The sequence below is a fragment of the Melanaphis sacchari genome, unplaced genomic scaffold (genome assembly GCF_002803265.2).
Source record: "Melanaphis sacchari strain LSU unplaced genomic scaffold, SCAv2.0 Contig7_pilon_pilon, whole genome shotgun sequence".
Taxonomy (NCBI): Eukaryota; Metazoa; Arthropoda; class Insecta; order Hemiptera; family Aphididae; genus Melanaphis; species Melanaphis sacchari.
The window spans coordinates 489141-517099 of NW_020271560.1; the positions used below are offsets into that span (position 1 = coordinate 489141).

A 27959-nucleotide genomic window follows, 5' to 3' on the forward strand; every position below is an offset into this window, starting at 1 on the left:
TTTTTTCTTTTCGATACCTTATCATTTTATGTTAAACAGAACTCGACAGAGTGACCAACATCGATCACAAGTGATAATATCTGAATCCTAAACACAAATAATAATGTACATAATATCAGTGTTAAAGTTTTTACTTTTTATCATCTGTTAAAAAATAAAGTGATTTGGAGATCGGTATATCGGAGTATTTGGAGTACCTATTGGCTATTACTGGTTATTAGCTATTTAATTTTTTTATGATTCATTTGGTTACATTCAAATAATTTTTGTTATTACTATTTGGAAAATGTATATTGACTTATAGATTGAGTATTTTAAATTATTGTTTACTATGGCTGGTTTAGAATCGTTCAATATGGACTTTCAAAGACACCGACCCTCGAGAAGTATATCAGAACATCCCTCATCACCGAATTTTAATGACACTGAAATAATCAGACGACAACACCGTGAAACACTCATAGAAATGTCCAAGAAAAAAGGTTACCTATTTTAAATTTATGCCAAAATATATTTCATAATTAAAATTAATTAATAAGTACCTTAATAGGTAGATACATTAAATAATGAGTAATATTCCATTTCTGATGTTTTTTATTTAGATATTCTAGTCAATGATACCGTGAACAAATGCATAAAACCAACATGTCTAATATTACAACATGTTGTGAGCTATCCATTTATTGTATTACGAAGACAATGCCAGGTATGTCTCATTTAATTTTGATTTTCAACTTAAAATAATTTTGATTTAATTTCAGTTATTTTTTAACAGTGTAACCTACTAAGATTTATATACTGGAATTGTAAGACCAAAATATCCAACATACAAATAATTCAATTTAGTATCTTTAAAAATACTATATTTGCTACTTCACTAATATAAACTTAAAGTACTTTTTACTTAATAAAAAAACCATTTTATTCAATGTATTTTGATAAAATTATCAGCCAATATACTTATATTATAAATAAGAATAATAAAAAATTAATGTGATTAGTACGTTAATGAAGTGGATCATTTTTTATATGCAACCTCAAAGTTATTAATGAGTTTATATTTTAATTTTTTTTCTCAATCAATTCCTACAAATAAGAATGTTATAAATTATGTACCTACATTATCTTTTACACATATATATATCTAATAAATAAGTATAATTTTAAAAGATGTCTTAGTCTGGTAGTCTGATATTTTAATAAGCCTTTAAATTTTTTTGACCGAATCCCATACGCATGGTTTTTAAATCTCAAGCAACTATACAACAAAAGTTATTTTAAACTATTATATTCATACTGGTATACAATCCTCATAACCTAAATCTATTCATGCATATATAAAGTTAAGAATAAAACAGTATCTCACAAGAGTGCACATAAGCAAATGCATTGTTTTTAAAAAAGTATTTTTTCATTTGTGTAGATGAAGTATCTATGTATAATTTATAATTAATTGGTAATTAATTATAAAACTATTATTTGTTTCAGTTACATTATGCATCAACTCGTTATCATATTGTTCCATTTACATTAATTCCAGTAGTTTATAGACTGGTCAAGAGTCAAGGAATTAGTGTTTTGTGGAAAGGATTTGGAACAGTTTTACTAATTAAAGGGATAACAATGGCGATTGAAGCATTATTGTCAGAACTTTTTGATTTACCAAAGTAAATTATTTTAGTTTACTTTTGATACCTATAATTGTATAATCTTTAATACTTGAATTTAATTTTACAATATTTTTCAGAGACACTAATTCTGTAAATAGTTCAAAAAGTTTTGGAAAACATATTTTATTAAAATGGTAATAATGGCTTTATTATAATTAACTTTTACAAAGGAAAAGAGTTTAATGCACTCAAAATTGATAGTTTTATTTTTCCTGTAAAATATTAAAATATTTATTACCAAAAAAATTATAATTATCAAGATATAGAAATGTATTTAATTATTTTATATTTTTTTTGTGTGTTTTTAGTAAGTATGCATATGAAATGATTTTGAATGCATATCTTTTTAATTTTTAGAGTATAAATGCAAAAATATTTAAATTATTTGAAGTACATAAACATCCAATCCTTACTTATTGCTAAAATGGAAAAATTTAATAAATTATTTGTTTTTTCAGTGCGAGTTTGAGTATTATCACTCCATTTTATTCAGCATGTTTAGTGGAAACTGTTCAAAGTAATATTGCTAGTGAAAAAACTGCATTTTATGATGTCTTTAAAGAAGGTTTTATCAGACTTCTACAATGGAACTGTCCTCAAAAAGGTATGCTACATGAATAATCTATTAACTTAAAATACTTATAATAATAAGTCAATATCTTTTACAAAATATTAACAGTTTCCCAAAATGTAAAAATCTTAAATATTCTGTTTTTAAATGTTCACTTTTATAAAATATGTGACCGAAGTACTAAATGAAAAGTTTGGACCTTTTTGTCACTAAAAAAAATAAAATATTAAACTAATACATTTCTTGAATTAATTGGACTCTAAAATGAAACTTTCGGAGTACATTTCATTGAATTAATATTAGAGTTTATTTTTGATTTTCAATTAAGTTAATAATAAAATGCTGTTATAAAGTACTAAAATATGTTGTTTTTTCTAACAATCTCTTTTATTTGTTCTCATTATTAAATATTCATATTTACAGTCTTAATAAACTACTTGTATATTACTCTAAAAATTTTAACATTAGCTATATTATTTTAATATATTTATAATTTGAATTTTTAAAATTAAAATAAATCATAAGTTTATTTATCGTTTTTTTATATTATAATTATAATTATTAATTTTTGATCCATGTTTATTGATTTAGGTCGGATGTTGCCAGTCTGGATTATAGTTGTACCCACAGTAACATATGGAGTTTTAAGATACATAACTAATATATTAGTCAGTAAAAGTGTAAAACACACATTAATCTTGTATGAGCAACGTATCTGCCAGACTGAAGGTGTATCAAAAGATTCTAATTGTTCATCTTCTATTAATGAACGACTGGAAGCAGTTTCTGATTTAACAGCTTCTGCATTAAGTGATGCTGTTCTTTTTCCTCTGGAGTTAATTATGCATCGCCTTTATTTGCAAGGCACAAGAACTATTATTGATAATTTAGATACCGGAACTTCTGTAATGCCAATTTTGACTGGTTATGAAGGACCACTAGACTGTTTGACAACAACTGTAGCCCAAGAAGGTCGATTAGGTTTATTTAAGGGATTCGGAGCATTGTTGCTTCAAACATCATTAATAGTTATGTTGTATAAAGTAGTGAAAATTAGTCTTGTAAAAGTAATTGATGCTTATGCCTCAACATCATCTAATCAATCTTCACAGACTTTAATTAATAAACCAAATAATCCAATTAATACACAAGACCAATCCAGCTTACCAGATTTCAGACCTTTAATGCGATCAACCTCATTTATGATGTAAATTTTGTTTTTGATTATTTTTAATTTGTTATGCTTACATTATAGCACTTATTTTAGTCATTTAAATTTTAAACAATTGTTCTATATAATTTATAATAACAGCTATAACTGGAATGAAGTTAAGCCTATTGTAATTAGATTATATGCATTAACTATTATAGATTGACTTAAACAATTCTTGATTAAGAATAAACAATAAAGAGGTAAATTTATAGATAAATTTGAATACCATCCTTGAGACAACGGGAGTAGGGGGAGATGGACACAGAAATTAGACATTGAATTGTCTTAGTGTACTACTAGTTTGAGGAGATACAAGTTGATTAATGTGTTAAGAAAAATAAAGAATAATTCCAATAAGTTAAAAAATGATATACTTTATTGTACACTACTTCTTCATGTTGAAGAAGTTTAAAAATAAAAATGTTGTCATCTAAAGAATACTGAACAAATTAATATGTTTTGGAATTGGAATTTCTTCGCACTCTTCAAATTACCTTATGAGTAATACTAAATAGTAAATAGTATAAAGTATAACGTATAAGATTTATGGAAATTACAAGTAGTCATATTATAAAGCGCCATCGAAATACTTAAAAAGGATACAATAATTTTTATATCGAAAAAACATGTTGGCAACACCTTCATTTGTTTTATCTTTTGATATTATAAATTTATGATTAAAAATTTAAACTAAGATTATAATATAAATATATTAAATTTTAATTTTTAAGTTATATTTTCATATAATCTATAAACACTAAGATCTTCAAAGTTTAAATAAATAATTTAAATTGGGGTTGTAAATTACCGCTGTGTTTTATTTATCAATATTCATTCTTCACCATGGCGCAACATATGAACACTGCTGTAGACGAAGACGCCGCACTTTTGCAATTTCCTAAAGAATTTGAAAACGCTGAAACCTTACTTATTTCCGAAGTAAGCCCATTTAACTTATAAATAGTACATTTTATCTCCAAGTTTAACAATCTAATTTTGATTCTAGGTTAATATGTTGTTGAAATTTCGCAAGAACCAAAATGAGAGTGCAGAAGAAGAACAAGAATTTTCAGAAGTATTTAACAAAACACTGACGTATACAGAACAATGTTCCAAATTCAAAAACAAAGAAACCATTGTTGCTGTAAGGAATTTACTTGCCGGCAAGAAATTGCACAAGTTTGAACTAGCGTCAATTGGTAACTTATGTCCTCAACTCGCTGACGAAGCTAAATCACTTATACCCAGTTTAGAAGGCAGATTTGACGATGATGAATTACAACAAATTCTAGATGATATACAAGCTAAATTAAGTATTCAGTACTAATTAAATTTTACCAATCATTTAAAAGAATAATGTTAATGTATTTATGCCAAACCATTACTTTAATTGTGTGAAATTTTTAAATAATTTCTCTAATAATTAAAAATATTTATATAATATAATATATATATTAATAAATGTATTATAACTATAGTTCATTCTGTAACTCAGAAAAATGTCTGAAATAGTATTTTTAACTTTATTTATATGTGTTTTAACTTATAATTGTATAATTATAAGTTTTAAGTAAATATCACTACATAATGTATTTCATCTTGAAAATAGTAAAAATGTTTAATGGTAACGCATAATGTAAAATAAACTATCTTTCAATAATTGTTAAAATTAGCCAGCTTTATGCTACTTTTGTGTAATGTATATTGTATATATTATAAACTATCACTTAGAAAAATTTGGTAACTGCTAACAAACTATTGATGAAATTTAGATTTAGAAATCCTTTTTATTCAATTATATATTTTAATATTTTTTTATGTTTTGGTAATTAAAGATGATGAATAAGAAAACACTTTTATCCTAAATTTTAAAATACTCTCATAATGTTAACAAAAAGTTCTTTTACTTGTATTATATTTTGTAATATGTACCTTCTATGTGGTGAAGTTTAACATGCATGACAACCACATTTAAGTTTAATTTTATTTTTGATATCAAAAAAATATTGTAAATATAAAAAACTTAAATATCAACTTTAGTTAGATACCACTCTGTTGTACAATAGGAGTTTGAAATACCATGACAATGAGCAGATTTCTATGATAGACATGTTAAATTTTAATTCAATAGTACAAAAAATAATTTACTATTTAATAATTATATTATTAAATATAATTAATTAATTATGATTAGTTGCCATACATTACCTAGAACATTTGAATATAAATAAATTTCATCAAAATCTTGTCAGTAATATCCACTTTATATATGTTACAAATAATGTTAACAATTAGACAATTTCAATACATTGATAGCATATGGGAGAGAAAAGTTCAATTAGCCTGAAATTAAAAATTTTACTTGATATTTCAACTTGTAAATTTGTTAGTTTTTTGATGTTAAGATATAGTCTTCTGTAAATCGTTACTATTTGAAGTAGTATTCAGTTTATTTTCGATTTAAAAAGCTTGTCTTTCTGAGAGATATGATTACTTATGAATTTTCTTTTATTCTATGGTTTTAAAATATCACATTTAGCTCATGGGAAATGTAGTTCAGAGTAGCGCTAAAAAGGGCTAAATTTATCAATCAGGTCAAGAGGTTCAGAAACTTCTAGTGATGGTTTTATGCTGGTTAGTTTAGTGATGCGAGGAATTAGAATACTTCTTAAATATGACATTACTCACAAGAAGGATTGCGGGAAAGTATATTTTTCCCATTATTTCACTAGTTAATAGCTATGATTTCGATTTACAACCATTTCGTTAGGTTAGGTTATAAAAATACATTGTTTCATTATTTGTCACGTAAGTAGATAAATTAAAAATTTGAAATTAATGATAAATGTAACTATATCATATTATGTAGATTGCAGATACAAGCTTTAAGGGAAAAAAACCATCATACATTTAAATTTTACCGCCAAATACGGCAGTATTTATTATTGCTTTGCTGCATAGCTGATAAGTAAAGGAAGTAGTTGATACAAAAAAGTTTTTATTATCATAAGAAGTAATAACCATAGACCTTATACCGTAAAGGTCTATGATGATAAGTTGTTTTGTATCGTATTCTATCTACCTACATAGTATCTACTATCAATCTATCTATTCTATGTACGTTCAGCTATTAATTTAATAGTTTGTTACATTCTTTACTTATGCGTTCCTTGATTTCACATTCATATTAGTGTGGAGGACACGATTAATATTACTTACCATATTTTATTGCCTTGACAACGTATAAATTCAATTGATTCACACCTATTTTTTTAGTCAAACCATTTGTCCTTTTTTTATAACATTGAAAAAATATTTATTTAATTCAAGCCGAAAACGATGGTGGAAGCAAACGAAGGGGTAAAGTTCATGTATTATATTGTTATTATTATTGTTTTGTATATTAACGGATATTTTTTAAATCTAATTCATGGTAAATATATATAAATGCGCTACGCGTAATTAGCAATTATAATGTAACAACATACATTTTACTAAAATTGAATTAAAATGATTATTAATCATTTATTGTAGACAAAAAAAAATAAGTGGTTTCTTAAATATCTGTCTTCATAAGTAATCAAATTTAGAATATTGTTTTGTATAATTCATTTTTATTATATATTATAAATCATAACATTTTTATTTTAGACTCTTTTTGTAGTGGATGAAGTTAGTGATATTATTAAGGACTCAATTGAACATTCAATTGGCAGTCAATTATATCAACAAGTTATGGTAAATAAATGGACAGATTCTGTAGTTGAAAATTGCCTAACAAGACTTTGTAAATTGGCCAAACCTTTTAAATATATAGGTAATGAAGAATTATTATTTCAAATGTATTGAATTATTTGTTTTTTAACTTTTGTAACATAATTATTAAATTTAATTATACATGTTTTTTTTTCTTTTTGGCAGTAACATGTGCCATCATGCAAAAGAACGGCGCTGGTTTTCATGCAGCAAGTTCATGTTATTGGGATAATTTGACAGATGGTAGTTGTACAGTAAGATGGGAAAACAAAACTATGTATGTTATTGTATCTGTTTTTGGCCTAGCTATCTAAATAACCATATTCAATTTCTATATAAAAATAATTAAATGTTAACACCATTAAATAAAAAATTAATTTTACATTTTTAGTTTTGTCACTTTACAATAGATTATTTTTGATTTTTACTACTTTTATCAGAGTACTGATTTAGATTTAATTATGTGATATAAAAATATTTATTGGTTGATAAAACATTATTAACTAATAACTAGTGAAATAACAATGTATTAATAAAAATTGTCATTTCTAATTATTGCTATTATTTTATAAATTAATTTTGATATTTATTTTATGTTAAAAGTATAAGGATTATGTACAATTATTATTTATTATTAGCCATATTTTAACAAAAAGCTTAAATGTAAAATGTATTATACTATTTTTTTTTTTTTTTTTTGATAAACTAATTGTAATTTATTTTAGAATATTGTATGTAATAATAAATAGCTTTTTAACTCGTTTCCAAAGTCTTATTAACATAAAAAATAATTTAAAGCCAAAAAATATATTGTTAATTCTACTGTACTCTTTTTTTTTTTTTTTTTCATTACTATTTACATTAAATTTGTACTATGTAGTACATACTAGTATAGGCTTACTCTTAAAAGCATCTTATCTGATTATAAATAATTTACAATTTACTTTGAAATAATATTTAAATAAGTAAAGGATTCACAGTTTAACCAAAAACACAAAATTATTTTTATTTATTTTTGAATACAATTTTTTTTCCATGTTATTTAAGTTGCACTTATAAATTAACTTTTCTTAATAATAATTTGAGTATTTATTCTTTTAAAACAACTAATTACTTTTGTTTATTATAGTGTATAAACTATTATTTGCAGTATTCTAATTTCATTACACTCATTGATAATAAATTCTATAATTAATTTTAAATTATAACCAACAATTAATATGTGTTTTATCAACAATTCTGACATTCCTCCCATAAATTTGTCGACTTGGTCTATACAGATGTATAATTTACTTGAATATTGAGGCTATGCTTTTACTTTTATGCATTGTTATTCAGTGATTTTTTTTTTTTTTTAATGTAATACAGGGTTAATATTCTATGGCATTCGCCATGTTATTAAATGAATACAATTTTTTTAAACGCCATAGTAAAGTTAAATTATTTTTATTATACATAAATACTGTTAAATATATATTTATATCAATATTAAAAACATAATTATAAATCAAATCAATGAAATATTATTATTGCTCTTGTTGTCCATCTTCATCTTTAACTAAACCAGGAACTCTATATAAAAAGTCTCCATTATCATCATAAAAACAATCATTAACTCTATATACATATCCTTCTTTCCAAACTCTTTTGGGTATTCGAATAGCAAGTGGATAATCATTTATTGTATCAATATAATTAGAAACTTCTTTGCGTGAAATAATTCTTGTATTCTCTTGTAAACTAGCTTCAACTTTTTCTACATCTACACTTTTGTTATTTGTCGACAATATTTGTGGTGTAGTATAAAATGAAAAAGAGTCTTCTTCTCGTGAATCATTTTTAAATTCATCTAATGTAAAATGTCTATTCCTACTTTTAGTTTTTGTGTCGTTTTCATAAATCATCTCAATGTTTGGTTTATCTTTAGCTTCAATTTGAATTGGTTCATTAATTGGATTTTTAGGTTCACCAAGGTAACTAGTTATTATTTGTCCAAATTCCCGGGGTTTTAAATAATCTGCAGCTAGTTTAGGAATATGAGCTTCAGCTTCTGTAAAATAGGATAATCCATAATCATTAAAATATATTTAAATTTAAACTTCAAAAAGCAGATAAAAATATATGTTTATTTTTTCAACATATTATTTCATCATATATTTATGCTATTTTAGTTAAATTTAAAAAATAAGGACTATAACTAACATTTTTGTCTATAAACTTTGTTAACCAAATGTTTTATTGAGGTAATGAGTATTCTTGTCGTATGCGGTCACCGCACATTTGCCGTCTACCACACATGTTTTTATAGGTCATATCAGTGGCATAGCAAAAAAATTTGGGCTCCCCTGCAAAAATAAAAAATGGACCCCAAAAATATTGTTATACCAAATATAACCCTATAACCAAAGGTCCTACATTACTATGTTTTCCACCTCAGCGCGAGGTCTGTGGGCCCTCAGTTATGCCATTGCGTCATATGCAGTCTATAACATACTATTTATACCTACATAATGTATGGCTAACCTAATGTTAAAAAGTGCAGTAAATAAACTGAAGAATAATGGATCACGTAGGTATTACAGCACAAACCGAACTGATATCTTATACATTTACAACTACAGTCACGATTTTGGCAGGACCCAAGTTTTATTATAGCAGGTATTTTATTATTGATATAGAAATCACATCGTTAAGATAAAACTTAATCGTTATTGCCATCGAATCATTGAAAATTATCATTAGTAGATAAAAAGTGTTTGAACGTGTGGTAGACCACATATGACATAGGAAAATGTGTGGTAGATGACAAGTGTGCGATAGACCGCATACAACAAGAATACCAGGTAATGTATATTAAGTAAGCACATATAATTTAAAAAACTGATATTTAACTAAAAATATAGAAACGCCATTCCTCATAGATTGCCTTATATCAAGTTATTACAATGTTGCCTAAATTATCTTTTCTAATCAACAAAATTTTATTATATTTTTTAAATAAATGTTTATTATATAAAATGTTAATTAAATGTACCTACTGGTAAGGGTAAACAGACACTTAGTACTGTATATTGTTTAAATAGCATACTGCAGACACTAATATGTTAAAAATAAATTGTTGAAATTTAGTGGCAGACACTTTGAATGATGAAAATAAACATTTTTGAACAAATTGTAAAAGAGTGTAAAATAACATCATTAGTGTTTTTACCAATTAAAGAAATACCTAATGAAACAGTTAATATGTATGCAACATTTTCTCAAGATCTACTTCCATTTATTTCATATTTTGATTGTACATACTCATATGTAAACATTCATATTTCTTTCATATATAAAGAATGGTATATCTAAATTTCATCTTCAAATATGGAATATCAGAAACCAAACAATTAATAAATCACATAGGACAAATAATTTTAGCGAGAGATGAAATAATTCATTCAATAAATTGGTTGGATCAGCTAATCCAAGTTTTTGGATGGTTTTATAGTCTTTGCAACTAGACAAATGTGGCAGTCACTTGGAAAAAAATTAGCAAAAAACAAACGGAAACGTGCAAAAAAATAAATGCATGAAGCCTATACTCAACATGAAAATAAAACTATAAATAATAAACAATTACTTAGATAATTTGCCACACATTTACTTTTTAAGTTTATACTTTAAAATTAATAATCATAATTTTTATTTTTTTATTTCCTGTAACAATAATTATAATATTAAAGACGATTTATAGATTACATAATAAAATAATAGTAATAATGTGAAATATAATTTTTTAACTGTCCAGCATTTACATTTTATTACCTATTACCTGAAATAGTACAAACTGCCACCATTTACATTTTATTATTTGAAATAGTACAAACTGTCTGCGTTTTTCATTTTTTCAATATGATCATAGGTGTCCTACAACTATTGGTAAGTGATACTTAATTACTTACGTTCTAGGGTAATTAATGTAGGTCGTCGATCTGAAAATTTTGCCAAGTGATTTTTTAATTCATCAGATAAAATATCTTTAAAAAGTCCGTTACGAAAACTTTCCCAATTTTGCTGTACTAATTTATCATGCCTTAATATTTTTTGGCCTTCATCTGATACCCATTTAGATTTCAATATTTTCTATAAATTAAAATACAAATTTGACTCATTCATTAATAAAAATATGTTTAGATAAAATATATTCAAAATTGCTTACAATAATAACTTCTGGTGATGCTGGAAAGCATGTTGATAACGTTTGAGGATTCCATTCTTTAGGCGATTTATCATGTAAAGTTTTTATTTGTTGTTTTTCAAAGTATGTTAAAAAATTAGGTTGCACTATATTATTTTTGAAATATTTTCGTTTAATATTCTGAAATGATTTAAATTGTTTTTGCTTTTTAATTTCCCTAAAATTGAAAAAATATTATTAAATAAATACATTTTTTTTTTACCAAAAATACATAAATACAATTGTACTTTTTAAAACTAAAAGTACCTACACATAATTATATTATTTGAGAATAGCTATCATAAACTGAATATATTAATTTATTAGTCAATAAACATTGAAGTTAGAAGATATTATTATTAATTTTATAAGTAAGACTATGTAGTTAAAACTTAAATTATATTTTTGATTAATCATATAGTTTAGAAATTAATTGAAACATTTAGGTAATTAATTTTTCATTTAATTCAATTTTATAAAGTAAAAAAAAAAATTAAACAGTTCAATAAGAGTAAACATCAAACAATCAGATAATTTGTAAATTATGTAACTAAATAAAATTTACTTCATGTGCTGATCATAAAACAAATGTGAATTGAGCATATCATTGTCACCATCTTCAATGTCTTCTAATGTCACATTAGATATGTCAGGAGTTTCACCATCCAGAACCATGGCCAACATACGATTTCCTCCAGGGTTACCTTTGACATCATTGTTCTTGAATTTTCTGTCGGGTTTTGCCTTTACGTTTCTATAAGTTCTGATTACTGACGGCTGTATAACGTTTTTAAAAAACAGTATTTTTCTAGAAAACATGTTTTTGGTGGTCTTGTCGTTATTTAAAATTTTGTATGATACACCATCGATGTTGATAAGACACAGAAAACACGAACAAGCATTAAAGGAATGAAACAAGACTTACTAAAAGAACCTGGTTATAACTTAAGGACTTATTCAATAATCACTAGATCACGTTATTCTCGAGTCTCGTCACTTGACCTGAGAAGTGAAGAAGTGTTAAACGAAGCACAAAAAAGATCAATTAATTATTATATCTAGTAATAACTAATAAGTGTTAAGTAAGGACCATAGTCTGCATCCTGTGAGGCTCCACCTAAGTAATAACTAATAAGTACCTTGGGCTTAGAGACTGACGTTAGACTATTAAGTACAATAGGTTAAAAATTAAAATATATATCATAACAATTATTATTAATTATTATCACATATTATTATTTTATACGTCTTATCACAGAGTATACTCAATGTTGAATGTTATGAATTATGAATTATGATCAGCATGATGAACTCAACATCGTGAATCACAATTATAAGACATAAAGAATAATAATTGTTTAAAATATTTATTTAAATAATTATTTAGGTACCCCCTTTTTTTTTTTTTAATGCGTATTTTAAATATTTTTGAAGCAATGCATTAGAATGAAGAGGAATTATTTTTTCAATGCATGCCAGTTACCACTATGCATTCAGACCCTGATTTGTACTATATAGTAATATTTTATACTATTCTATGATTAGTACACAAGTCTCAGATCTCTGTGACATAAGCACAAGGTTCCCAAATATATTTGGTTCCCTTACTAATTAATTGTCCTACTACTCTAACTCTATGTCTCCAAGGGCCAGGGCCATATTTATGCAAGGACATTTTGGGTATTTGTCCTGGGTCGATGCAGACGTACTAAATTTAATTATTTTAATTTTAATTGATCCTTTATTTTAAAGAACGCCAAAATACTCAGTCAACAATGCTTGTTAAATATAATTTATATTTTACAAAATGTAAGAATAAAATAAAAAATATTCATTTTAAAATTATGTATTATTTTACAAAATTACATAAGTGATACTCATTATGTAATTTTTGATATTTTATTGGTGAGTTATAAAAGTGAAGAGAAAAGCTTAAAATAAAGTAGAAATAAGATTTGAATTCTTGTTTAAAGAAAATCTTTTCAGAAATGAAATCATGGTGGAAATTAAAATTTAATATCAATGTATGAAAACAAATAAGATTTTGACGCCGAGTACTTTTTAGAAAAATTTATTCAATTTCGAAGTCTAATTTTATTCACTAATGAAAAAACGACAACTCCATCTGACCTAATTAAATTTATTAAAATTGTGCAAACTTCTCATGCTTTTCAAAATGTAGAAACATGTTTGGATATATGTTTGATGATGCCAGTAGGCAGTAACTAATTGTTCAAATGAAAGGTTATTTTCGTTTCTCAAACGAATTAAAAATAGATTAAAATCATCCCTGGGCCAAGAAAAATTGGATGCGTTAGGAATCTTATTTATTGAAAATTACATCATTACAAACAATTTTGAAAAATTTGTAGGTAGATGTATTTGCAGAACAAAAGGCTAAAAAAAATAAAATTATAAAAATTGTGACGATTTTATAATACCTACATTAAAATATTGTTTAATTTACAATTTATAATAATTGGTCCCAGACTAATAAGTCTGTCTGGGGTGTCTAAAATTCTAAATCAGGCACTGCCTAATTTTATAGGCACAGAATAGATTAAATTTCTTCATTTCTGAGTAATAGGTACATCAAAAATACTTAATTATAGCATGCATGAACTGAAGTAGTATAAGTTTGTATTCTGCACTTGTTTTGCGCTCAATCGATAAAATATTATGTAAAAAAACAAATCTTATACCTAATATAGGTAATAATATAAATATAATGTCATTAAAATTATTGAGTTATGAGACGATGAGTGTACCTTCTATGTATAGTATATACTTTATAGCATTTACCAAATAGTAGTAATAGGTACTTCAAATATTTATTTAATTCTATCATGATTCAAGAGTCGAACGATGCTACAATTCAATAGTCAGGGACTCGTAAAAAATAAAATTGGAAAGTATATTATTTTACTTCGTATTCTTCGTATCTTTCTTGAAAAATATTTTACGTCAATAGTCCCCTATGAGTACTTGATCTATGTTATCGAATATTCAGCGTGTGGGTACCTTAGCTCTCGGGTAAATTATATGCGTATATTTTTTTATGTCTCTGAAATTATTTAAAGAAATTTCCTGTTTAATCAGTAAAAATAACATAATTAATGATTTTTACCTAACGTCTAGTGTCTACACGAGTCACAATCTTTGAGTACTCTATGCCTGCCTTATGGTCACAATCGACGACTCAATGGTCACACTGTCGATTTTCCCGCTCTTTCTTAGAGTTTTACAAATGATATTATTGTGTAAATATTTTAATTTCGTTATCACGTGAACCGTTTTACTACTAAACTTGTAAAGTCGTATTCTTATTTTTTATCGTTGTTTTTATAATTATTAATAATATTTGAAGTTTAAACGTTACAATTTATGATGCTCTTGGCTGGCACTAACTGGTCATCGCCACATAAATTTACGTTTTTCTGAAGACGATCTGAATGTCACAATCTTTTTCTGTTGCACTTCTATTAAAAAATTACAATTTGGTACTCATCATACGCCCATACAATTAATAAAACATGGAACCATTGATGCCATCCGAAGTCGCTCGTTTAGTGTACGGTAAGTATTTAGGTTTTTGGACCTATAGTCTACCTAGGTTTTTATAAAATTTTCATGCCTATCAATATTCGTGGATAGGTGTCTGGAAGTTATATGTGTTGACAGTATTTATTTTCAATTTAATGACACTGCATCATAGTAAGAACTTTTATTTTGAATCTGTCATCAGTTAAACTCAGAGCATTGATTTATGTGTTTGTATATTTTAGCTACTCACTATATGATCATTTATCCATTCAACGTTACATATTTTGTGGTCGTAGTATGACATACTAATGATTTCGATTACTTTAAATTTTTATAGTTTTTATGTACCTAAAAAATAAAAACCCTAATATTAGTATACATAAATAGTTAACATTTTTATCATATTTTTTATATTAATGAATTATTTGTCAATCAGGTTATCTAAAGAAAGAGAAAAATGAAGATGCTGCAGAATGCTTTTTAAAAACATCTCCTCATTTGACTGAATGTTTTCAAATGTTTAAAGCTAAAAGAAACTTTAATATTAAAGTGAATGGGTTTAATTTACATGACATATTTGACAATTTTGGAACCATGTGTACTATGAGTAAGTTATACATATTTATTTGTAACCAATAAAAATTATAAATTCAAAAAATATTTGTATGTATTAATTTTAGTTGAAGAACGAATACCTGAAACATGTGAATCTAAAACGTTACTTGAGAAACTACAATATTTGTTGGATGCAAACCATATTTCAATGAAAGAAAATAAATATGTTGAGACAAAACTAAATATGGTTGACAAATGTGTTGGTAATACAGTTAATACTAAAGATCAAAGTACAGATACAACAATAAATATAGAAGCAAATAAAAGCATATCAGAAGAGTTGTTAGAAATTCCATCATTCACTGAGATAATTACTAATAATGTTTCTAAAACAAAAGAAATTGACCCGATTAATAATGAAACCACAATAACTGATGAGAAAAACTCGGTTACATTTTCTTCGCCCTGCTTATCTTCAATGACACAACCAATAGAAAATGATACAAGTACAATGGCATTTTCTAAATTTGATGAAGACAAAGAATCAAAAATATTTCAAATAAATAAACAAACTTGTAGTACACCTGCAAAAAAAAATGAAGAAACCAAATTAAGTATTGAATCAGTACCACAATTTAGTCCAAAAAATATTCATAATCTAATTTCTGGGTATGTATAAAATTTTGTATTATTTTAAGATAATTATCCGTTTTAGTTTTATTTTGAAATCCATACCAATTTTGAACAAATGGTTTCCTCTAGTTGTATATTAGTCTTATATTAAAAAAAATATTTAAACAAAAGATATGTAGAAGAATAATATATCTTAACATAACTTTTTTAACTTAAATTTGTTTAGATAATAAATTATTTGTTGTATGCATAGTTTTAAAAATGCAAATGTAAAATGTCTAAAACCATATTTTTACAGTGATCAGACTGAATACCAACAAATACCAGAAGCAACCTCACTTGACTCTATGCCAGGATTGTCAAAAGAAGATAGGATAAAGGATAATTCAGTTATTATTGATACTAGTGAATTAGCAGATACACTTTTAAATGACCAAATTTTGTTGGAAAAAATTGCAGATACTATAAATAAATCTTTCGAGGCTCAAAAAGAAACTGACAATGTTCTTGAAAGTAAAGTCTTGGATCCTTCTACGCTTGAAAAAGCATTAGACTCTACTCAGTCTGATCCACATATTAAAAACATACTGAATGAGTTTTTAGGTAAGTTAATTTTCATTTAATCTGTAAAGAAATGAATAACTAATGTATATAATCCAACACTGAAAAATAAATTTAAAAAAATAAAATAAAATTCAATTTTTGTGATTTAAGTAACATTCTAACAATAAATAAAATATAACTTAATTAATCAAAGATATAAAAATTAATTATTTTAATTTATATGTATTTTGTAAAATATTTATTAGCTAGAAATTATAAGTCAATAATGCATTTGTAGTTAACTGTAATTTATACTACTTTATAGCTACAGTTGTAAAAAGGAACAATGTACACAATTAAATATTAAACTAAAATAGAATAAACTAGCTTATAACTATACAATTGTAAGTAATTAATCCAACTATAACAGTTATGAAAAATATTTTAATTTTAGTTATAATAATATAAGATATTATCGAGTTATATTTTAAAAAATGTACTTTTTAAAATGCATTAAATACTTTTGGTTGGTGGTATAACTAATAAATATGTAAGTAGACAATATAAGTTTTAGTTTATTTAAATAATTAATTTTTAATTTTAAATTATTTAGAATTTTTCATTCATATTTAATATAAATTTTCAGTTTTTAATGTTGATAATGCTGATATTGATAAAAAAGCATGTAATGATGATCAACAAGACTCAATCAAATCTCGTTTACGTAGTGCCAGAAAAAAAGGTAATCAAACTGAACTTCAAGAATTGTATACAGTTAACAATTTTTTTGGTTTTTTTATTTGTTTAGATGATGTACCAAGCAAACTAAAAAAGAATAATTCTAATATTCCAAAACATATTGTTTATGGTAATGAAGAGTGTATGAAAGTTGATAATAATATTGTACTAATACATGAAGGTAATATCAGATCAACCGTTTTTGATAATTATGATTTATTATCAAATCAATTAGTTTTACAATCAAGCGATTCATATAACTTTGACTCATCTAAAATAGAACCAGGTATGATTTATAATATTTAATATAAATAATTAACTTAAAGTTTCTAAATAATGAATCTTTTGCATCTAAAATATGTTTTTTATTTAATTTCTTTTTTTGTGGTTTAAATTGCCTTTTTGAGCATCAAAAATGTTTCTACGTATCTTTAACTTAGTGAGTAATTATTGATAGAAAACTGAATGAAGTCATGATCTTTCAAATCATAATTAAAAAATAATCAGTAAAACCTAAAAAAAATAATATATGAATAATCTAGAATATTATAGCAGTCTTCAAATTTTTATTTTTATTTTAATTAATAGTCTAAAGATATTTTTTTAAATGTATAGCTTTTTAGTTTTATTTCTTTTCATATAATTTGAAAATTGTTTATAAGGTTCATCACAAGTTCTTACCATAAAAAAATATCTAAAATACATGAATGATTAAGTGTTGGAAAAATTCCTCTAAAATATCATATTTATTATTTTATATTAAATTGATTAATATGTTTGTTGATAATTTGCTTTTTTTATTTAGGAGAAGATTATTTAGCTAAAGCTGACTATGTAAAAATTGCTCCAAAAATAACTCCCATGTTAAAAACTCACCAAGGTATGAACAGTTTTTTTATTAACATATTGATAAACATTTAATAATTCATTTTATATGTATAAATAATAAGTGTTGAATTAAATATATGTACTGTAGAACTTTCATATAATGATCACCAAAGGAACCATAAATAATGACTAGTGTTTAAAGGTACCTGGTAACAGAAATTCAGTACCTTCCAGGTCTTTGACATGTAGAAGTCATGCAAATTTTAAAAATAAAATACCAAATAATTAACACATATAAATATGGGTACTAAAAAATGTATTTATGATTTAAGAAATAATGTAGATACAGTTAAAAATTAAAAAAAAAATCATTTAAGCTTTTATAAATATTAAAATTTAAAAAATTGAGTTAATACTAGTTTGTTTTAGATTCATTTTATTATTTGAACAATTTTTTTCAAAATACATTTTTGTGGTTTTTAATAGATTTTAACCATCTACATTATCTTGAAAAAATGAAAACTCATAATTGTTTTATTTGATTGAAAACCTAGAATAGTTTGATATATTGTACTTGGGTTCTAAAAAAACTTTTCACTTTGTATATTAATTAATTGTTCTCCAATAATTATTTTATTTTCAATATCTATGTTATCTTAATCTATGGGCAAATTTTCCAAAATAAAACCTGATTTTTTAAAAAAGTTAGTGACACAACTACCTATTATCTTCATTACAGACTGTTTAATCCACATCAAAGCATCTAATTCAGTAACACTTTTTGTAAGTTCATCAGCATTTTTTATTGCATCAATCTGTGATAATATTACCTTAGTATCAGTTGTCGGTAAATAACTTTAAAAGGCTGACCTTATTAGCCGTATTTGGTGGTAAAAATACTAAATTTTTGTTTTGTAATTTTAAATCAGGATGTTGCATTATTTCAAAACAAAATAATTTTATGCTTTTGTTTTTTTCATTGTTTCATTAAATTTCATAAACCATTCAGTCATTATATATCGTATCATTCATGCTTATTTATTTGCCTCTCAGTATAAGTCTTAATGTTTTATGTCCATATTTTTAAATCAACGAGGTTTTTCAGATTTTCCTATGATTAGTGATTTTCAAATTAATGCATAACATGACCGTCAATCTTTCTTTAGACTTTTTCGTAGAAGCATAAAATTCATTTTTAAAACTTAATATTTTTTTAAGAAAAATTTTATGGAATAATCTTGTTTCATTTATATTAAAAATATTCAGGTCTATAGGAAGACATTATTTGTTTGACTTTAGTCTCACCGCAAACCACTTCAAAAAAAATATTGTAGTGTGGTGATTTAAATTTATGATGCTTTAAAATGTACACATTCAAATTCTTTACTTAGCTTTCTTTAGCTTTTTCTTTAAGTATTAGTTCACTGATAGAAATATTTTTAGTACAAATTACACAAAATCATTTGTTTACAACTTCATTGATATTGACTGATTTGGTTTTATAACATTTATAATGTTCACTTGATTTTTACTGTGTGATTTCCATAATTTCAAAATTGTTTCTTTATTTTTTAAGTCAGTAACTTGAGTTCTTATTCCAATTTTATTTGCAAGGGTATATGCATTCACATTTTCTTTTTAGTAAAAATCTAACAATTTAATTTTTTTTGCTAAGTTAAGATGTTTTCATCTGAACGCCATGTAGGTACATACTTCAAAATGTTTTCGACGTGCACTAAACATTAATGATAAAATATACAGTCACAAACAAGTATTTATAGTGTTATTATAAATGTTCTTTAAGAGAAACTGTCCTTTACATAGAGGTGACCGTTAACAGAAGTTTTATTTTATACATTATATCAATATTTTTGATTAAATAATAGCTAAAAATAGTTTTTGTAAAACAAACTTTGGATAACCTGTATTATTTTTTTATTTTATTGAAGCTTAAGCAAATCATTATGATTATTGCTGAATACCAGATATTGATAATAAATGTGAATAATTAAATTTGATTTTAAATTTTTACAAAGCATTACTGTATTAAAAACATAAACTGCTAAAACTTGAATACATTTAAAATAAAGTACAAAACCTTAAAATAATAATTTAGATAAAATTGTATTGATAGAGACGTATTGTATTAACATTTTTTACTTTCAGCTCCTGAAAAAATTATATTTCCAAAACGAAGAAGACAGTCATTAGAAGTTCCTGGTATAAGAAGCAAATTTAGGAGAACAAATATTACTAGACAATCACCTGTTCAGAATCCTAAATCTATTATTATTGAAGTTCCTAATCAAAATTCATTCGAAACTCAAGAAAAAAATCATAACAATATTAATGATATTATCAGATTACCTGAAGCTTCATCTAAAATTGATGATGTAATTGTTCATGATACACCAGATGATAGATTAAAACCTCCAAAAAATAAAAGTATGAGTACACCTCGTAGAAGAAGCACTCATATAAGATGTTTAGATTTTAGTACTCCGCAGCCTAAAAGTATGACTCAAACTGAAGCTCGTTCAAAACTTTTCTGTGATACCCCAAAAAGACTTGAAAAATGTTTGGAAGAACCTTCATCTAGTCCTTTACCAAAACTTCAAGCTGATTGGGGTTCAGTTAATGGATTTGAATCAATGATTAAAAAAGATAGTATTAAACATTGGGATTCAGATATTAGAGAAATGGTGGGGGCTGGAATTTTAACATCAGATGCTGATGGAAGAAAAACAAGAAAAAAGAAAACGCCAAGAAAAAAAATTAAACCAGCCAACACGCAAAATAATTCAGTTATACTTGAAGAAGAAAATAAATCAAGTAATAATTTAACTACAGAAAAAAATGAATTACATGCCAATATATCAAATATTTCTGAAAGCTTATATGATGGTTTAAATGTGCAAGATTCTAAAAAGCCATTGTCAGATAATCAAAAGCCATTAAAGGAGCAGATAGAATTTCCTATTTCAAAAAATGTTGCTGAAGAATTTAAACAAACTTTAATTAAATCTGATTCTTTGGATAATACAAATGATCAAAACTTATTGAGAAATCAGAATGAATTTCCTATTTCATTAGAAACGCCAGATAAAATAACAGAATTATTTAATCAGCAACCGCAAACTATATCTGAATCTTTGAGAAGCATCAATGATAAAAAATCAATTGAAAAACCAAGTGAATTTTCTATCTCTTTAGAAACTCCAGATAAAACTACAGAATTTTATACTGAACAACCATCATTTAAATCTAATCTTTCAAAAAATGATAATAATGAAAAATCATTGAACAAAGAAAATGAATTTATGATTTCCTTAGAAACTCCAGATAAAATAACCGAATTTAACAATAAGCAACTGTCTGTTAAATCTGATTCTTCAAAAAGCCAAAATGCAACTCAAATTAACCTGGAACAGTCTCAAACTAATGAACAGAAAAATAATCAAAATCAATTAATTAACTCTTCTATTTTAAATACCACACCAGAAATGACACATCAGGAAAAGGATTCTAACTTTTTAAAAACAGTTAATAATCATAGTTATTTATTATCAAACAATAAGTCAAATGAACCAATTAAACATTTAAATGTACAAGGTTTATTTAATCAAACTGATACAAATAATTCAAGTGAATTAAATAGTCCAGTAAAATGTATTAACATTGAACCAGTTAAACCCAAACTAGTTGAAACCCCATATAAGTGTGATGATGCTGCTGTTGATGTGCCTGAAACTCCTGTTTCGAAAATGATACGTGAATTGGATCCAAGTAAAATGGTCACACCATTGCCGTGTACACCAGAACATTATGAAGATTCATTGACAGAAACACCTTTGACCAAGGTATTCAGAGAAACGTCATATTTAAATAGACCTCCAATTTCACCATTTCCCCCTACTCCAGGAAATTCAATGTCCATTGATACTTTAATAGTACCACCAGAACAAGATAATATTAAAATTTTAAATAATACAAATTTTAAAACAAACAGTTTGAAAGAATTTTCAACACAACCTATTCAAACTACTTCTAGTTGTGAATCATCAACCAATATAAAGAAAGATAAAGTTGGATGTACACCCTTAAAGTCTAAATTAAAAATCCCAAATAAATCTAAAATAAAAAAAGGATCAAAAATAAAAGATATTGAAGCAAAAAAGAAACAAGTATATGAGTCTGTTAAAATTGAACTATTTGGGAGTGAATTATCAACAAGTCCAGAAACAAACGATTTATCAAAAACTAATGAACAGCGCAAGACTATAGTTATTAACAAAAAACCTCAAACAGAGGAGAAAAAATCTGGTTTTAAACCAATACCTAAACGAAAATCAATTGAATCTACATCTATTGTAAATGTTAATGGCAATGAAAATCATTTGTCAAATGAATTAAACAAGCAACCTATTAAGACTTCATTTATTAAGCCAATAATAGCACAATGCAAGAATAATAATGATAACATACCAGAAAAAATAAAGAAAACAATTTCAAAAAAAAATAAAAAGTCTATGGTACATTTTGATGACCCAGTTGAAAAATTCTTTAAATTATCTAAAAGTCCAACACTGGATAAATCCAACAACAAAAATACTGATAAAATACAAACCAAAACCATGATTAATGACAACTCTGAATCGTTGATTGGGTTAAGTAAGCATTTGAATAAAACTTCTCCTGCAATTTATGACTCTAGTCCAAAAGAAAAAAAAATCAAAATAGAATCCATGGTAAAGACTTCTAAACTAAATAATAGTGATTCTAATATTAATTATTCAGAAATGTATAATTCAGATAAATCCAGTAAGAATATATCAACAAGTTATGGTAGTAATGAAACAAAAACTAATGAAATGAACAATCAAAATATTAAATTATCTAAGAACTGCATAACAGACGTAAATAAAGAGTCTAATAAAAAACAAAAAAATACAGCTCATAATAAATCCATTGAACAGTTAGATTTAGTTCAAACTATGCCTATGGATAATAACACATCTAATCCAAGTTGTGTTTCTGAAAATAAAATTAATACTAGTCTTGACAAATCTGAATCTTCTATTGTTAACTACAATAGTAGTGTTAATAATACTTCCTGTGTTACTTTTACACATGATGATAAATTAGAAGTTCAGATAAACAAGGCCTGTGATCCACTAAGCAATATGGAATATTTAAAAAAGCCAAAAGTATATGAAGTTATTACCGAAGATGGTGAACACGAGGTATGTTAGTTAACAGTAATAAGACTCATCTATAATTTTGTTTTCCTCTTCAGATTAATCTCTATATATTTTAAATATAAGTTATAATAGATATATGTATGTAATAAAAAGTATGCATATTTTTAGTTTAATTAAAATTTATAATTCTATTATACTATATAGACTGTTAAATGTAAAAAACTAAAATAATTTTGTAGGGGCTTCAATTAATTAGGTATTATAACTCTGTTTCATAATAAATGATGCTTAATTATTATCATAATCTTATTTTATATTTTTCAGTTGGTGTATTTAAATGCATCAGAAACATTCACTTTTCTTGATATACCCTCAGAATTAAACAATACACAATTATCTGATCCAATTGCATCACCATCATTAACAACAAACAAAATGTTGGACATTACTCCAAAAATGGAATGCGGTGAATTGGAAAATGATGTACTCATACCAGTGACTAGTACTCCTAAAGATGATATTGAGATAAAAAATGAAAAAAATGATAGAACTAGAAGAAGCCCCTCTTTTTGGGATGATTCTGTTTACAATTACCCAATAAAACACAGAGATGACAGACATAGAGATATAAACCGTCGGCAAAATAAGACCCATCATAAATATGATAAAAAATATAGGTAAATATTAACTTTCCTACATTTATATAATTCATACTAGTTTATCTTAATTTAATACAAGTTAATAATTTGTTGTACAAATCAAACAATTATCTAAACCAGTAGTTCTCAAGCTTTTTTGTTAACGGAGTCCTTCAATTACTAATAAAATCTTTTGAATCCCATAAACTAAGAATATTAGTTTTAATAAAAAAGAAATTATAAATTATGGTCATTAAAATACATCTAATAATATTTAATTTAAATGTGTCCACTGAGAACTAGATCACTCACTAAACCCTGAGACTCCTCTGAGGACAGTTCTTGAGAACTACTGATGCTACTGATACTTTTATGTATATAATTTATAATTAAATGTTAATTATGTTAATAGGTCAACCAAATCTAGATACTATGATGAACGTTTACAATTTGATAGTCGAAACCATATTCAAAGAAGTCATCATCAAAGTGTGAAAAGAGAGTTTTGGGAAGATTCAGTAAAAGATAAACATAGATTTAAGCATAAAGATGAAAAGAGACGGAGTTATCATGATAATAGTAAAGGAAGAAATTGGCTTGAAGAAAATGAACGATTTTCAATTCCACAAAGAATGTAATTTATCATGTTTTAAATTATAAGTTTTTTCTGATCACAAAAAAATTTATTTGTACCATTTGTTTACAATTTATTTTACATTCAGAAAATATGTTAAAATTAAAGTATAATTTTCAAATTTCATTTAAAATACTTGTTATATTTTTTATTTAATATTATCCAAATGCTTCATAATCTGAAAACTGTATACTATATCAAACATCATAATATATTATTTCTTATTTCAAATGAGCTTTTGTTTTGGGTAATTAATTGAAACTTAAATGTGCTAATATTGATTTTGTTGTTAATAATGTTTCAGGTCACAAAATGATTTACAAAAGTTAAATAGATCAGAAGATATTGTTAAAAAAGCTACTAAAAGGACTGCAGATCGAACAGTATATAATAAGGTATGTATGTGTGTATTAATTTCTAAAGAATTTTTTTCACAATGATGTTATGTTGGTTGTTGACTCAGAAATATTTTTAAAAAAAGTAGATGAGTGGATACTGCTCTACTGTATATTTGATGTCGAATAGGTAACTAATACATTTGTGTTACATTTGAATTCAAAAATATATTATTGTACATGAAAAACGATTCTGAATGGAGACAATTTGTCAGCTTATATCACATTACAGTAAAAATAGGTTCATTGTATAAATAGATAATAACTTAAAATAAATCAAAAATTTCGCTGTGTATGATAAAATTCTTAATATTATAGTATACGTAAAAGTTTTAAATTGCAACAAAATTAATTAATATTGTTATTTCTAATTTAAATAATTAAACTATCAAATTTTAATTTTTAAATGGTTATAAAAAATAATTGCCTTCACATATTTTTTAGATTATATTATGGTTTCAGTATGAACTACTTTTGAGAAATCTTGCAATAAATTTTCAAAACTTAGATATAAAAAAAAAATTAAAATTCTTGCTATAAATTCATATATATATAAAGAGGGTGTCTATTGAGTCTTAATATATTTTAATTGAGATATAAATAATTTTTTATGAGGTATTTATTAAAATTTTAAGCATTTCTATCCATCAAATTATTTTTAATCGATATTTATAGAAGAAAAAATTATTTCTCATGCCTTTAATAGTTAAAAAATTAAAATATTTTGATAATTTCAAGTATTTATAGCAAAATTGATTTTGTTTTGTTTTTCCCAATTATTTTTAAAAATACTTGGAATTTATACCTTGAGCCTCATTTTAACTTTTCTAAAGTACAAACTATATCCAATTAACTATACAAAACTTCCTTCAAAGTTTAGTATAAATAAATTTATCAACTACTTATCTTGTTTACAGACAAAAAAAATATACCATTGTAAAATAAATACATTCTTTACTCTACTTAGAATCTAAAATTTGAAATGTATTTTTGTTATACATATATGAACAAAGATTATAATATTGAAACATTTATTTCTACTCACATCTTACATGCGCAACTAAGCAAAAATCTACAGTTTTGATAATTAATTAATTATTGTTTATTGTATTACATGGTTCATTTTAATCTAATTTTGTCTAAAATATAAATACAATCCTAGTGTTAACTGTTAAAACCTCTAATAAATTTAATAGTATTTATATAATAAAAAATAACAGATTAAAAAAATTTCCAGTTATCATAATATATATTATAGTAATAAATGATTATAGTTTAATATAAATTTGTGATCAAAACATATTTCTATGATAGATTTTTCAAGGAATGCACATGCATTCCTCCTTTTAAATCAACCAAATTTTTTTAAATTAAAAATAATTTTTATTAAACAAATTTTCTTGGTTTTTTTATTTTTCTGGTCTTTATTATTCATTTTTTGTAGGTATCTAAATTATCAAGTATTTTAGAATTCATTATTTAAATTCTAAAAAATGAGTTTTTCATTAATTATTATGTGTCAAAAATTATTAATTTTATTTTCCCAATAAATAAAATTATATAAAGACAAGTTATTTTTTTAAACAAAAATGTTAAACATCATCCATAATTTTTGAGTAAATTCTAGGAGTTAAATTGCATTGTTTTTTGACAATTAGGATATACATGTATATAATCTTTGAAATAATTACAACAACAAAATAATAAATAGTATTAATTAATATTTAAAAATATATTTTTAATATTATATGTATTATCATATTGGTTATTCATGATTTATATTGGAGAGAGAGAAATAATTATAAAGACTAATATTGTCACTTAGTCTTTTACCTCCTACTAAACTAATTTTTTGTAAGAGAACAGACATTGTTATATGATATACATTAATGATTTTATAATTTTCATTCCATTAATGTTAAAAAATTGTATTATATATCTTATTTAACAATTAATAATCATAATTCTTCATACTATTTTACAACCAGTGAAAAAATAAAAATTTTGTAAATTTTTTAAATTACCTATGCCCTTTGCTAATAATTAGTTATTTGTCATAGTTTATTTTATCAGAATGTTTTAAAAATGTATAATGTTTAATTAATTGTACTTATTTACTTTTATAGACTCCAGCTAAGGTTTCCAAAGTTGAACATCAACGATTGCTGAAAAACGTAGATGTTGATGATTTTTTGTCTGTTGTACACGGTCAAAAATAAATTACATAAACTGATACTGTTTAATACAGTAGATACTAATTATTGTATACATATTAAATTAATGTTATATTTTTATATTTGCCCTATAAAGTAAAAAATTCTGTAAATAAAATTTTTTAACAATTTTTATTTAAAAGATTCTTTTTGTATTATTTTAATAAGCAATAACAGTATATGTGTAATCTTTGTTATTCTTATTTATTTATTACAGAAATTTTAAACCTTATTTTATTGTTAATTTGTCATCATGAAATCATACTTAGTATAGTTATTTATTGTTTATATCTTAATCATCTTGTTATTTATTTAAGAACCATTGTTAACATCTCACTGTATTAAAATTTGCATTTTCATTTACATATTCTATGTCATATCTCATAACTCATGTGCAACATCTTTTTAGCGTTTCTTGGATATACTTGATTGTCATTTCTTGTTTATTTTATTTTATTAACTAATACTAATTCTATTATTAATTGATTAGTTTTCCAAACGTATTTTAACCGTTTTAGACATTATACAGCTTCTATAAGTTAATTTTTCTTTGGTTAGTGAGTAGTGGCTGTATGTCACGTGTTTAAGCAACTAATAGTTGCATTT

General features: G+C 24.7%; 5 protein-coding genes across 6 annotated transcripts; 4 read left to right on the plus strand and 1 right to left on the minus strand.

Annotated features, from left to right (window-relative positions):
- Window positions 1-123: 123 nt before the first annotated feature.
- LOC112601738 (solute carrier family 25 member 46-like) lies at window positions 124-3626 on the plus strand. 2 transcript variants are annotated; one of them, XM_025349499.1, is made up of 7 exons: window positions 124-213; window positions 345-482; window positions 603-706; window positions 1489-1667; window positions 1748-1804; window positions 2129-2274; window positions 2833-3626. In XM_025349499.1, the coding sequence occupies exons 2-7, from the start codon at window positions 356-358 to the stop codon at window positions 3450-3452; spliced, it is 1233 nt and encodes a 410-aa protein (XP_025205284.1). In that variant the 5' UTR covers window positions 124-213; window positions 345-355; the 3' UTR covers window positions 3453-3626. The 2 variants fall into 2 exon arrangements, with proteins under 2 accessions (XP_025205284.1, XP_025205283.1); XM_025349498.1 differs by lacking the exon at window positions 124-213 and having other exon boundaries at window positions 255-482.
- A 585-nt stretch (window positions 3627-4211) lies between these two features.
- LOC112601843 (DNA-directed RNA polymerase II subunit Rpb4) lies at window positions 4212-4863 on the plus strand. Its single transcript, XM_025349660.1, has 2 exons — window positions 4212-4393; window positions 4461-4863. Exons 1-2 carry the CDS (start codon window positions 4298-4300, stop codon window positions 4779-4781), a joined length of 417 nt encoding a protein of 138 aa, XP_025205445.1. The 5' UTR covers window positions 4212-4297; the 3' UTR covers window positions 4782-4863.
- Window positions 4864-6487: 1624 nt separating this feature from the next.
- Window positions 6488-7599, plus strand: LOC112601788 (dynein light chain Tctex-type 1-like). Its single transcript, XM_025349566.1, has 3 exons — window positions 6488-6814; window positions 7106-7271; window positions 7376-7599. The coding sequence occupies exons 1-3, from the start codon at window positions 6794-6796 to the stop codon at window positions 7522-7524; spliced, it is 336 nt and encodes a 111-aa protein (XP_025205351.1). The 5' UTR covers window positions 6488-6793; the 3' UTR covers window positions 7525-7599.
- A 1077-nt stretch (window positions 7600-8676) lies between these two features.
- LOC112601704 lies at window positions 8677-12652 on the minus strand. The gene is made up of 4 exons (XM_025349447.1): window positions 11998-12652; window positions 11415-11610; window positions 11158-11338; window positions 8677-9260 (listed from the first exon to the last, which is right to left on the minus strand). Exons 1-4 carry the CDS (start codon window positions 12249-12251, stop codon window positions 8737-8739), a joined length of 1155 nt encoding a protein of 384 aa, XP_025205232.1. The 5' UTR covers window positions 12252-12652; the 3' UTR covers window positions 8677-8736.
- A 2087-nt stretch (window positions 12653-14739) lies between these two features.
- LOC112601640 lies at window positions 14740-27452 on the plus strand. The gene is made up of 12 exons (XM_025349350.1): window positions 14740-15008; window positions 15412-15582; window positions 15656-16199; window positions 16462-16766; window positions 17353-17448; window positions 17515-17730; window positions 18250-18324; window positions 20439-23515; window positions 23798-24150; window positions 24524-24745; window positions 25050-25140; window positions 27267-27452. Exons 1-12 carry the CDS (start codon window positions 14966-14968, stop codon window positions 27357-27359), a joined length of 5286 nt encoding a protein of 1761 aa, XP_025205135.1. The 5' UTR covers window positions 14740-14965; the 3' UTR covers window positions 27360-27452.
- The last annotated feature ends 507 nt before the right edge of the window (window positions 27453-27959 follow it).

Coding starts and splice junctions, on each gene's coding strand:
- LOC112601738 (XM_025349498.1), top strand. CDS start 332: ATGGCTGGTTTAGAATCGTTCAATATGGACTTTCAAAGACACCGACCC. Junction 1,668..1,747: donor GAACTTTTTGATTTACCAAA/GTAAATTATTTT, acceptor AATATTTTTCAG/AGACACTAATTCTGTAAATA. Junction 1,805..2,128: donor AAACATATTTTATTAAAATG/GTAATAATGGCT, acceptor TTGTTTTTTCAG/TGCGAGTTTGAGTATTATCA.
- LOC112601843 (XM_025349660.1), top strand. CDS start 4,298: ATGGCGCAACATATGAACACTGCTGTAGACGAAGACGCCGCACTTTTG. Junction 4,394..4,460: donor AAACCTTACTTATTTCCGAA/GTAAGCCCATTT, acceptor TTTTGATTCTAG/GTTAATATGTTGTTGAAATT.
- LOC112601788 (XM_025349566.1), top strand. CDS start 6,794: ATGGTGGAAGCAAACGAAGGG. Junction 6,815..7,105: donor TGGTGGAAGCAAACGAAGGG/GTAAAGTTCATG, acceptor TTTTTATTTTAG/ACTCTTTTTGTAGTGGATGA. Junction 7,272..7,375: donor CAAACCTTTTAAATATATAG/GTAATGAAGAAT, acceptor TCTTTTTGGCAG/TAACATGTGCCATCATGCAA.
- LOC112601704 (XM_025349447.1), bottom strand. CDS start 12,251: ATGTTTTCTAGAAAAATACTGTTTTTTAAAAACGTTATACAGCCGTCA. Junction 11,611..11,997: donor TTTTATGATCAGCACATGAA/GTAAATTTTATT, acceptor TTTCAATTTTAG/GGAAATTAAAAAGCAAAAAC. Junction 11,339..11,414: donor CATCACCAGAAGTTATTATT/GTAAGCAATTTT, acceptor TTTAATTTATAG/AAAATATTGAAATCTAAATG.
- LOC112601640 (XM_025349350.1), top strand. CDS start 14,966: ATGGAACCATTGATGCCATCCGAAGTCGCTCGTTTAGTGTACG. Junction 15,583..15,655: donor TGGAACCATGTGTACTATGA/GTAAGTTATACA, acceptor TATTAATTTTAG/TTGAAGAACGAATACCTGAA. Junction 17,449..17,514: donor ACGTAGTGCCAGAAAAAAAG/GTAATCAAACTG, acceptor TTATTTGTTTAG/ATGATGTACCAAGCAAACTA.